Raw genomic sequence first — 13,000 nt, forward strand, 5'->3', positions numbered from 1 at the left:
ATCGACGAAAGCACTCCGTCTTGTACAAGACAGTCGATCTCTGCTGAAACTTTGGAGCGCATGGCATAAGGCACTGTACGTGCCTTACAGAAATGTGGGCGGGCTCCTTCTTTGAGGTGTAATTGCACAGGGGGGCCCTTGCAACAGCCAAGCTTGTTGTCGAAAAGATCCGAAAATTCATCGAGCAGAGGCGTCATCTTGTTATCACGAACCACGTTTACACTTGAGGTGGTTCTAGTGTCCCAGAAGGACAAACCCGCCTCATGGAAGGCCGCAGAGCAGTGGTCCATTACATGCCACCATGATTCGCGTGCTGGTCACAACAGTCGATCCAGACTGAACCCTCATGGTTATCTCGCCGACAACTGGCAATGGCCCGAGGAAGCATGTTAAGCGGAGTGACATTTTTTCCAGTGCCGGCCACCATTTGCGATGTTTCTTAAATATGTTCTTCAGTATGACGCTGACCGGAGAACCCTTGTCTAGAATCATTCGCAATTTCCTGCCCTGCCATGTCAACTCTTCCTCGAGAAGCTTCTACGTAGCTCTGTCGGCGGAGCTGTGAGCGACAAGAGCAAGCAACATTTCTTCTTCGTTCTCACCTTCCATTTCCTCGATGGCAAAGGCACCACGTTCCCGAGGGCGGCCACTGCTGCAAACCTTCGCCAGATGACCTTTCCTACCGCAATGGTGGCACTTGGTGTTTCGATGACGGCACATGCGTGTTGCGTGGGGGCTGCCGCAACGCTCACATGAATGGTTGTTCTTTGCACTGTTCCACTTCATCCAGGGTCGTCGCCCTCGTTGCGACTGTACAACATTGATGCTGGTTCCCGTAGTCATTGGGTCTGCTTCTCGCATGTCACGAACGTCGCCTAGCGCCTTCTCTGAAGCTATGGCAAATTCTTCTGCCTCCTCAAAAGTTAGCTTCTTTCGTGTTAATAGGCATCGTCATGCGTCGTCGTCCTTGATTCCGCATACTATGCGGTCTCGCAGCATACGGTGCAGTGAGTTGCCGAAGTTGCAACTTTCTGCCAGTCTCCAAAGGTCGGCGATGTATTCCCAAACGCTCTCTCCGTCCCTTTGCTTGCGCATGAAGAACGAGAAACTCACCGCTATTTCATTAACACGAGGATTGTAATGTTCCTCGAGGTATTCAACGACTTCATCATAAGTCTGGCTGTTAACCGACACGGTTGGAAGGCGTCCTTGCAACATGCGCACGACATTATCGCTCAATAAAGACACCAGCAGAGCTCGGCGTTTGGCCGTGTCGGTAATTCCATTGCCTTCAAAATAAGCTTCCAGCCGTATCCTGTACGTGCTCCAGCTGCTCACCGTCTCGTCGAAAACCGGTGGGCGAGATGCCATCAATCGATCCTGTCAGTCGCAGACCATGCTCACATGAAATCCCATCTTCATCGCCACTGCTGTAGTGCGGGTAACAAGATGCAGTAGGTGCAAGCAATGGAATGGTTTATTGAAGATATCGTGGCTGCTTTTATTCTTTATGAATCAGTAGGTGCATGCGCACTTCGTGATGCGATAGGCGGGCTTGCAAAAAACGCGATACGGCAGGCAGTGTTTTGGTTTAATGCTTGTATGGCTTTTGGAGAAATTGAAGTTTCCTTAAGCTCCTTTCCTCAATTAGTCTTTACTTCAAGTGCCGAGTACTTTTGTTCAATACTAAATGTTTTCACATATTCGCTTACCAGGACAGAGGAACACAGGCTAAATGGCCATGGTTAAGCACTTATTCTGGTGTGAATGATCTTTGTACTCCTGTGTATACCAGTGCCATACGCTACCACAGTTACCAAGCTGCCATTATCACCTTGGTAATAAGGCAGGCAATAGAAACAAACTGGTCAATCCAGTAGTTATCCTGCTCACTGTTGTGGCCTGAAGTACTAACAGGTGTCGCAGCAATTCTGAGGTACTATCATGCTCAATATGCATTGCAACACGGGCATACACCCACCAATTCTTTCAATAATAAAAATTACAAGTGCCATTTTTCTTGAAAAGAGGGTGCTACCAGTAATTGGAAGTGTTCATTTTTGTGCAGGCACTGCTATGCTGCCATACAGCCACGGCATGGCAGTCACACACACATACACAAAAAAATCAGATTCTCCTGTTGCAACATGTATTGAGTGCAAAAGCACATGGAAGCATTCTTTAAGTTCTTTAATTTGGAAGAGAGGGATTAAATACAAGAATCTGCAGCAATTTCCCAGTGAATGCGCATATCTCGAAGAAAATGACATATAAAGTATCAAGTTTGTTACAGGTCAAGAATGCAATGCCAAGTGCCCCTCAAAAAGAATAGCAGTACATTTACTGCTGCCGAACAAAAGGGGCACCTCCATTTCATGTTGGTGTAAGGAACTTCTTTTTGAAGTGTGGAGGGAGGAAGGGGAGGTAAATCATGCTTTTTTGAGAGGATCCTTCCTTCAACTCTTGACCAGTGAGTGACTATAGTTCACTTGTCTTAAATGCTGAATACATTTCAACATGATTAGTCGGAACTCGCTAAACTATCTTTCATTAGAAGTTAATCACGGTAACTACGTTTTGGTCATGCTTCTTGCTCTGGTTGCGCTGTGGCTAATTTTCAGCTTTACGTCACGCTGCCGACATCTTGCAGCAGTGAAAACAGCAAACAAATATCAGATATAACACAGCTTGGAGTAGGAAATGTGTATCGGGAGAAATGTGTGAAAGTGATATCTGCATTTGATATTGAACTAAGTTGTTTACTTTCTTTTTTCTTGTGTTTTTCAAGATTTAGTCAAATGCGAATTCCCTGTTACAAAGGCATGGCCATATTTCAGTTGCCACTGCCTATGGCATGCATAATAGGTAACAAATAAGACTTCAACAGCAGCATACAATGATGAATTCAGATTTACTGATAAAACATTGTTGGTTACACTCTCAGAGGAATCAGCTGCTACTTCTTCTGTTTCTTTTTCTCAGCTTCATCTTCTTTTTCCTTCTCAATTTCTTCAACATACTTTTCAATCTCCTTTGCTTCCAGCATCTGGAAAGAAAGAAAATTTGACTATAATGTTGCAATAGACATGCTCTCAATTGACAAGCTCCTCAAAGCAGCAGTTATAACTTCACGCACCAGTCATGCACTCATTTTAATAATGAAGCTCTCCTCTAACCATGGCACTTCCTTTTGGCTTTAAAAGCAAGTCACACAATGCTATGAAACACTCAAAAGATGTCCACATCACCTTCATACCACTACGAAACATATGGGTATCAGAACAAATGCCAGAACATATTGTCTTCTAAGCAGTTTCTAATAATTCACTGTACTGCAGCAGTTTTGGCAGCAATGCACTGCCAAAAGTGCTGCAGTACAGTGAAGCAGCAAAGTGCAGTAGATAACAGATTTTGAACTTAGCACTCACAATCTCTAAACTAAAATTAAATTATGGGGCTTTACATGCCAAAACCACAATACGATAACGAGACATGCCACAATGGGAGACTGAATTAATTTCGACCACCTGGGGTTCTTCGACCTGCACCTGTATGCAAGTACACTGTCATCCTTTATGAAAGGGAACACGCGAGCGCGTGGCCTGTGCTCTGCGGTGGCTGCCTACAGCGCCATCAACTGACATCTAAAGAAAGCACGTCTGCTTTTGGCGTCTATTGGCAAACAAAATAATGAGTCATGGGCAGTGGACAAGCACTGCTAGGTTACGCTCCTTCTCCGCTCGTGCAACGGACGATGCCTGCAGCGCGTCGTCTGCTGCAAACAAATCGAGTATGGTGTGCGAGCACAGTCGAAACGTAGCAGCACTGTCTCTCAGCTTACGCGAGTAGCGCTTCGCCTAAACTAGAGCTGTAGAGGCAAGAGTGATGCACTCAGGTGAAGGTTTGGTTGTGGTTTGCTTTCTCAAATGTGTATCACTGAACGCCGTGGAAATTTTCCTTCGAGGCAGAATCCCACTTACCCGGAAAGTACTGGTCTGTCGGCAGAGAAAGTACTCTGTCGTTTAGTATAGTATATCCACGCTTGATGCTATAATGCCATGCGATATCAATGCACCCTGGTCGTGATGACAGCGAAGGAGATGTTGCTACGTAAGAAACGTGATGCAAAAAAAAATGTTCCAAATGTTTGTAAAAGTTTTTATGAATGTTGTATCTGTAATGTAAAAGATGGGAGCACAAAATGCAAGAACAGATATCAATACATTTATTGACATAAAAAAATATGTAAATTTTTCTTTTCTCTTGAGCACCGAAACAAAAAGCTGAAATATGTTGTGTTGAGACACCTCTCAGTACCTCGTGGCATTGCGATTTGCTGCGACGACAGCTGCCGTTCTTGAGGGTAGCGAGTTATACAAGGCGGCCATTAGTGATCTGTTGCTTCTCAGCCGCTCCCACTCCTCCTTTGTGGCACCCTAAAGGTCGTCGGCCGACAGTCCGTGCAGAGACTGACCCACCAGCGCAGCTCTCGAAAGGCTCCACACATTTTCAATAATATTAAGGTCTGGAGACTGGGGCGGCCACCTTAGAGTTGATTCCACGATCTTCGAAAAAGCTTGTCACCCTTCGGGATGCGTGGAAGGGCGAGTTGTCTTGCTGGAAGATGTAATCACCTTCTGGGAAGGGCCCATTTGCAAGTAGGGCACCATCACGTCATCCAGGTCTGAGCAGTAGCCAGCAGATGCGAATCTGTCCTCTATGCGGACTAGTGGCCCAAGCCCTTCTTTGGTCACGAGGCCCCACACGCACACTGCTGAACGGCAACTTGCAGCCACTCGCTGGAGGTATTCTGGTCTGTAACGGTAGAAAACTATCATTAGATCAGGCATTGACACCAAACCAACAGTCACTGAACTAATCTCGAATAGCCTTCCTTTACGCCAAACATGCGGTATTCCACTGTGCTACATAGCGTGCACTATTGCCGGCAGTTCATATCTACTTTCATACTGTTTTCGATTCTTATTCACTTTCCTATTTCCTTCAACTTATTTACAGTCGAACCCACTTATAACAATATTCAAGTGCCATGAAAATTTCACTGTTATAACCAATAAGTGTTATAACCGGGTTGCATGAAAAAACTAAAATAAGGGGATGGCAGAGCCGATGGAAAAAACTGTAATGGCGGCAAGGCCAGTGCCCCTCCCCACCACCTTCCTCCATCTGGCTGCTGATTGGGTTCACTAGTTTAACTGCTTCCTGGGCGCTCCAATTGCGTGTAACAAGCCGCGGCTGTCGGCATTAAAGAATGGCACTGCTATAAGAACTGCAAAACGGTGTCAGGGGTGACAAGCGATTGCGAGCATTGCTGAGGGATCACATTGGTGGCCCCGAAAGTGGCCTTTTAGAAGTTGCGAGAAGGCTGCTGCGGCAGAGTGAAATGAAGCCCTGGAGGGACTGAATCATGCTTGGCCTCCTGTGAGGACAACACTGAGGCAGCTTGCCCTACCGCGTCATCGCTGCCGCTGTCACCAGCACTATCCAATGAAAGCACATTCGCAACGATCGTCTCATCGGCTAGAAGCACTTAGTTTCCAAATCTATAGCCGTGCACTTTCTTTTCACCGGCAACGTTGTGCATTGCCAATGATCAGCAGGCAGATCCGCCATCTTCCGTTTAAGCGGCGAGTCAAGCGAAGTTGAGAAACCGCGTGACTAGGAACTACTTCGACACAACCAACAAAACTGAATGCGAGCGATTAAGCTGTTTGCAGAATTGCACTGAATGAGGAGCCAGTGAGCGACATGCGAGCGATCTGCTTGTGGCGCAGTTGGAACAGTCCATTTGTGTTTCGGAGGGTGGGGCGGTGTAGAGCTATGGGCGCAGCCCATTCGTGTTCGGAGGGGTGGAAAGGTGACGGGAGAGAGCCGCACAGAGATGGCTGGAAAATGAGCGCGTCTGGGCTGTTGAAGCAGTGGCCCATCGTGGAGCAGCTTGAATTCTCGTTTTCTTTTTTTTCTTTTCAAGGATTTCACATTTCACTACCTGTCGGCTCAGACACCCAGCAGCCAGACTTCATCGTTATAACCGATAATGCGGCATCGGGGCATTGTAGTAACCGGGTTATTTCACCATGGAAAACATACAAAAGTCGACGGTGCAGCAGCTTCTGATTGGTATAACCGATATAGTGTTAAAACCGGTATAGTTATAAGTGGGTTCGACTGTATTTTCTATTCCCTCATATCGAAACAGCAATTGGGCTGGTGGTGTGCCTCTGTTTGTGGCAGTTGCCAGCCTACTGCCCCCTCTTCTGTGTCTATACTTTCATCATGTGCTAAAGTATCTTTAAGTACGAAGTAATACTGATGAGGTTAATAATATTAGTAATATTAGAGAACACAACTACACATTAACGCTGGTGAACGTAATATCAAGTTCTCACTGCTGTCTACACGATAAAGACCCTACAATATCACACAATGCGAAAAAGAGTGATCGTCCAGTAGAGTTTTTTCAGCATTTTTTAGTGATATAATTACCTTTAAGCATGGAACATCACTCACCGGCTGTTTTCTGGGCGCCACACTCTGTCTCTGGTCCCACCGGGTCATGAATGAGCTCTCGTCGGTGAATAAAACTTTCCCAGTTGGAGGTAGTTCAATCTGTGTAGTCCTTCGCAAACTGCCGGCGTTTGGCTTTGTGTCTCAAAGCAGCAGTTTCTTGCAAGCAACCCTCTTTTTGAGACCAGCTTCTGCGAGGTGGTGCTTCGCAGTCGTCTCGCATGCCTTAATACCAAGTTCCTTCAGTACTTCAGGCACTGTGGTCTTGGTGCTCAGTTACAAACGCACAGTCTTCGTCTTCAGTTGTTACCCGAGGTCTGCACCTGTGCGGAGCATCCCTCACACGGTGTTCCTTCTTGAAGGCCTGCATGATCTTGTTTACAGTTTTTAGCTTCTTGTTTGTAGTTGATGCAATATACTGCTGGCTGTAGCCAGCAATACTAAACTCAATAATTTTTTCGCGTTCCTCGAGTGGAACATGAGCCATTTTGACGGCCTTCTGCCTCGTGGATCACAAAAAAGGAATTAAACCACACATGCCCCTATCACTTCTTAACAAGCCAGCAGGCACGACGTTCAGCATCCTACCTTTCCCTCACATAGTATTTTTCGAGCCCATGTGTTACACATATAAACTAGAGCTTTGTCACTACTACCTTTGCCCTGGTATTCCTAAATGATCCTCGACTCGAACTTGGTCCACAGACCGAACTGATGACAGCGCCGCCGCTCGGCTGAAAACCATGCAGCAGTTTTTAAGGATTGCTGCCGATAATTGCACACACACAGTGAACATTTAGCTGAGGGGAATCGCTCCCGTAACACGACGGCGATTCCCCTCAGCGGCGAAGTCATGGAGCTCGCATGATACAGAGTATCCCTGAATGATACAGTGATAGATAAACCACAACCAAACCTTCACCTAAGTGCATTGCTCTCGTCTATATAGCTCTAGTTTAGGCAAAGCGCAACTCTCGTAAGCCGAGAGACAGCACTGTTACGTTTCGACTGTGCTTGCGCAACACGCTTGATTTGTTGGCAGCAGACGATGCGCTGCAGGCATCGCCAATTGCTTGAGCGGAGAGGGAGCGTAATCTAGCTGCGCTTGTCCACAGGCCATCACTCATTATTTTGTTTGCCAATAAATGACGCCAAAAGCGGATTTGCTTTTTTTTTAGCTGTCAGTTGATGGCACTGTAGGCAGCCACTGCAGAGCACAGGCCACGCGCTTGCGCATGCCCTTTCATAAAGGATGATGGTGTACATGAGCATTTTTGCATTTTGCCCCATCGAAAATGCACGACCGGGAATCGAACTTGCGATCTCGTGCTTTGCAGTGCAACGCCATAGCCATTAAGCCACCTTAGCAGGTACAAACTCTAAACAAAAAGGACAGCTAGCATTCAAGATATATAATATCATTTACTAATATGAGCTGTACGTCTCATGCAGTGTGCAGAAAACCAAGCCTTCTCAAAGTATTTGTCAAACTAGTTGTCCACGGCTCACTAGACTATACCCGTCTTGTACACGATGCACTGTGCCAATCAATTGTGTTTTTGTCAACACAAGTATGCTGAATTACATTAATGAATACAATGCAGTTCATTGTTGACGGGAACACACGAGCGTACAACATGTGCAAATTTCTCAGTCAGGCAAATGTAAAATCGCCTGGCTTTGCAGTAGATGACTTGTGCTTGGTGGCGCTGGCACCTTCCTATGAAAGGTGCTACACATTTGTACACTGGAATAACCGAGCTTTAGCTGGCACTTGCAGCTAGAGCACCTGCAAAGTGAGCTGCATATTCGAGTGTTACCTCTAACAATGGACCACACTGTACAAACAGTGGCACGAGGCCCCGATAACACAATTTGGTAGTCTTCTATAATTCTTTCTTTCGTGATGTGTTGTAATTTCAGAGATTCCTGTTACTGAATATGCACCTGACAGGTTAACAAAACAGTTTTAACCAACTATGCTAACCCTGCCTGCCATGTCTCATAGTTCACCCCACACTAGCAATGGCCTTCCAACATTATCTACCAAACTGGAGTGGCCTAAGCGGAATTGCCATGAAAAATGATTACCACAACAAAAGAACCAGTGCAAACAAATCTAACCTTCAATGGCTTCCCACGCTCCATCACTGCCACTTCCAGGTTGTGGCCTTGGATAACCTCCAGTAGAGCACGTATTGCTAGCTTCACTGCACCTTCGTCGGACTCCATCTTATCTGCAGAATAGTTCTTCTCAAGGTACTCACGTACTGTCTTGGCACTCCTTCCGGTGGCATTTGCCTGTTACAACAGAACAACATGCACTTTCTGTAAGGCTCTGAACTCAGCAGATGATTTATAAAGCATGAAATGTGCAACTTCTAATCAATATCATGTGCCCATAGAAAGAAACTTTTATACAGAGGATGGGGGGAGGGGCATGCCTCAGGGTAAAAAATAGGCCAAAAATTTATTCCCATTCAAGCTAAGGAAAATATACATACAAAAAATCTAGAGCATCACAGCCAAAGTTAGTCTCTTGAAGCCAGTGCAAATTTAAGACATTTGTGATAACCACAAATGTGAAGTATGTAAACTTCCTATGGTCAATGTAAGAATGTTACTTGGCAGACTTTCCCTGCATCATTGACTCCTTGTGTGCACCATCGTCTCAAGTGAACCTTCTTGCATCCATGAGGTGCCACAGTGTACACTTCTACATAAACTACTTTGCAGGCTTGCATGTCATCTCAAGACACTGCATATGGAGCAGGCTATAGACAGTATCCACGGCACTGCGAGCAGTGTAATGCAGCAATGACGAGCACAAACCTACATGCCAGCCAGAATATGCAAGCATTTAGCAGATGTAGCCGTGCAAATAGCACTGAAAAAGCATTTGACCACTGCAATCTGAAGGCAAGAGAGTTCATCCGAACTTGTTGGACAAGTTGGTAACAGTAAACAACGCCACCTGTGCACACAAACGGCCTGTTGGGTTTCTTCTGGCATCCAGCTTTCTTGCTGGCACAGCAAATGTGTGGACACAGGGCAATCTAGAATCTGCTCTAATGAATCTGTGTCCTCATGCAATGCAGGATAGTTTATTACAATTGGCAAGACTAATTTTGGCTATCTGTGCTCAATTTTCAGACAGTCTTTGAGGTCCTCCCGCAAAAAGAGAGGGCACCAGATCAAGAAGAACCTTAATGTAATTTCGAGTACAACAGATTTCATGTTTTCTCATCTGGGACCTTTTTTTTCTAAGCGCTTTATCACTTGTGCTCGTGCTTATGTTGTTTGTCCGTCTTAAATCTGCAGCACTGTATTGTAATTGTGCTATTTCAACTAGCCCCAACACAAGCCTTAATGACCAGCACCTTCCAGAAAGGGCACATGTACAAAGTGGTGCCATACCTTCACTGGATGTCCCACAATGTTAAAAAATCCACAAACAGGTATGGCATTCCTCTTGTTTATTCAGCACAGCACAAGCTGGCCAACTTGCATCCATGCATCAACAAGAAAGCTGGATGCCAGAAGAAGCACACCAAAACATATATGAAGTACACAACCAGTGTTGCATACGCGATACTGCTATGGTGTGAAAAGACCTCTGTAGGTCAAAGGGCACTGTACCAATGACTGAGCACAGAAGCAAAACTACAGTCAAACCCACTTATAACAATGTTCAAGTGCCACGAAAATTCCATTGTTATAACAGATAATCGTTATAACCGGGTTGCATGAAAAAATCAAAATAGGGGGATGGCAGAGCTGTTGTGAGAAAACAATGGTGGGGTGGCCAGTGCCCCTCCCCACCACCAGTGGTGTAGCTAGGTCATCTGGCACCTGGGGCCCATAGGTCTTCTGTCCGGGCCTTCTGTGAGGACAACGTTGAGGCAGCCTGCTCTACCTTGTCATCACTGCCGTCATCGCCGTCGCTATCCATGCAAGCATGTTTGCGACCATCACCTCATCAGTTAGAAGCACTTAGTTTGTAAACCCATAGCCGTGCACTTTCTTTTCAAGCAAAGTGCAAAATTTTCTATTTCTGGAGTGAATCTTTCAGTGGCGTTTTGACAAAATCGTCCATGCAGCAAATGACACTGAACAGCAAGTGTGCAGCTCATAATTCTACTTCACCGATGGATAACGATTCATGTTGCACTATCTGCTTTTCTTCTGAAGAAGTGACTCAAAAAGCAGGCTACTGGATCCAAGCAGCGAGGTATCCATTTCATACAACGGAGAAGCTAACACTTGCATATGAGCATACAATGATGCATTCCATCAATTGGAGTGCTAGTGCATGTGTGCGCTGGCCCATCAAGCAAGTTTTACGAGGGGTGCCTGAAAAGTTCGCAGCCCACTCATGAAATCTTTTTCGCGTGGTCTTGTTCTGCAATGCAATATGTTATTCAGTTATTTGAATGGGCTCATGAGCAATCTGGACTTATTTTGATTTCTTTGGTTTCAGGTACAGCGGTTTAAAGCAAGGTTGCGAAGCTTAAATATGGAAATTGAGAGAAATTTGCAAAGCGAGCAGTCATTCAATACCTTTTGAAAAAAGGACTTAAACAACAAGAAATTCGCAAGGACATGCTGCAGACCTTAGGGGACAATGCTCCTTCTTATGCTATGGTAAAAAATTGGGCTGCAAATTTCAAGCGAGGCCAGATCAATTGAAGATGCTGTGTGCAGTGATCGTCCCTCAACAGCATGCACAGATGAAAATGTCCAAAAAGTGCAAGACATTGTAATGGCTGATCAATGTGTCACACAGCGACACATTGCAGAATGTGTGGACATATCAGTGGAGAGGGTTGGCCATATCCTAACACAGCTCCTGAACATGTACAAAGCTTCAGCTCGATGGGTTCCCAGACTAGAGAACAAACTTCTGGTAGAACTTCACTTTCAGAAAACCTGCAACTGTTTGAAGGTGATATTAATCTTTTTCTGCAGAGATTCGTCACAACGGATGAAACTTGGGTCGTCCTGAGTCAAAAGAAGCCTCGAAACAGTCAAAATATCCCACCTCCCCCCACCCCAAAAAGGCAAAGGTGGTTCCATTCGCTGGCAAGGTTATGGCATCAGTGTTCTGGGATTGCAAGGCTGTCATTCTCCTGGAATTCCTCCCGGAAGGTCAAGCCATCAACGGCGAATACTGTGTAGCTCAGATTCTTCGTCTGAGGTCAGCAATTAAGGAAGAACGGCGAGGGGTGCTCTGGCAAGGAGTGCGATTTCACCAGGACAATGCGCCAGTTCACACATCAGCTGTTGCAATGGCTGCAATTCACTCCTGTGCTTTCCAAGTGCTTTAGCACTCGCCCTATTGCCCAGACTTGGCTGCCTCGGACTACCACCTATTCCCACAGGTGAAAAAGCACCTTGGTGGAAGTAGTTTTTCTTCTAATGAAGCCGTCATGGATGCCGTAAAAGACTTTTTGAAGGAGCAGGTCGAAACATTCTACCAAAGTAGACTAATGAAACTCCAAGAGCGATGGCATACATGTGTGCCCCTCAAGGCAGACTATGTCGAAAACTGATAGCAATATTTCGACCCACAGTCACTACGTCCGGGTCAAGCCACAAACTTTTCAGGCAACCCTCGTACCTATCATGCTTTGCCCAAGCACAGCTGCTGCTGCCAACGCTACATTGAACTGTGACCTAGCCTTTACTTCCTGCTGTTGCAAGCACCACCAGCTACAAGATTGGAAGAGGCTTCCCACCAGCGTAGAATAAGAGGACACATCTGAATCATATTGTTGCTGTTGCCATCGCCATCACATTATATAGCATGGTTTCAACAGTGAAAAGCATGTCTTCATAAATCATTATTTATGTGTGTGATATATTGGCACCACAAGCAAATGATAGGCCAGAAAAATGTCATGTCCTGACTAAAGGAGAGATGTCTGGCAGCCCATTGGCAATTTACAGCGTTGATACGTGGAATCACACTTGTGCTTCTTTCTCATAAACCCAACCATGAACTTCTTTATACTCATATCAGCGCATGCAATCCTTGCTAACAGCATTCGGGCTATGCTATCTGCGACCACCAGGCTGACTACAGGCTGTTTAGGGAGTTCCTGTGGCATGCCACTAGTTCTAATGTCCTGGGGAATGAAAATAACTCAACATCCAGAGTTCTGGAGTGTCAGGAGTACCACAAGAACAGCACCACACAGCCGAAAGACACATAACTAGCTGTTTAGCCGGTGCAGTGTTATGTCGCATTATAATTTGTGACAATATGATGGAGGCGTATAGCAGCCTGTGTACTTTTGAAAAAGGCTGTACATTTATAACTAATATAGGATATAACACAGGTATTTTATTGTTTCATGCAACTTAACTATAACAAGGTTTGATTTCATTCATTCTGGTGCAACAATACATGAACGTGTTATACCAACGTTCCAAGTGTTGACTCCCCTCACCTCCTTTTCTGTGTGATCAT

The 13,000-nt window shown here is 45.5% G+C and overlaps 1 protein-coding gene across 1 annotated transcript in view; it reads right to left on the reverse strand.

Annotated features, from left to right (window-relative positions):
- Positions 1-2,892: 2,892 nt before the first annotated feature.
- The window catches only part of Prosalpha4 (proteasome alpha4 subunit), a 31,943-nt gene continuing 21,835 nt past the window's right edge, over positions 2,893-13,000 (reverse strand). Inside the window, exons 5-6 of the mRNA XM_050191224.3 lie at positions 8,653-8,829; positions 2,893-3,046 (exon numbers count right to left, since the gene is read on the reverse strand). Coding sequence (XP_050047181.1) covers positions 2,957-3,046; positions 8,653-8,829 — 267 coding nt within the window. The 3' untranslated portion in view covers positions 2,893-2,956. The remainder of the gene's footprint in view (positions 3,047-8,652; positions 8,830-13,000) is intronic.

Source organism: Dermacentor andersoni, chromosome 1 (genome assembly GCF_023375885.2).
Source record: "Dermacentor andersoni chromosome 1, qqDerAnde1_hic_scaffold, whole genome shotgun sequence".
Lineage (NCBI taxonomy): Eukaryota > Metazoa > Arthropoda > Arachnida > Ixodida > Ixodidae > Dermacentor > Dermacentor andersoni.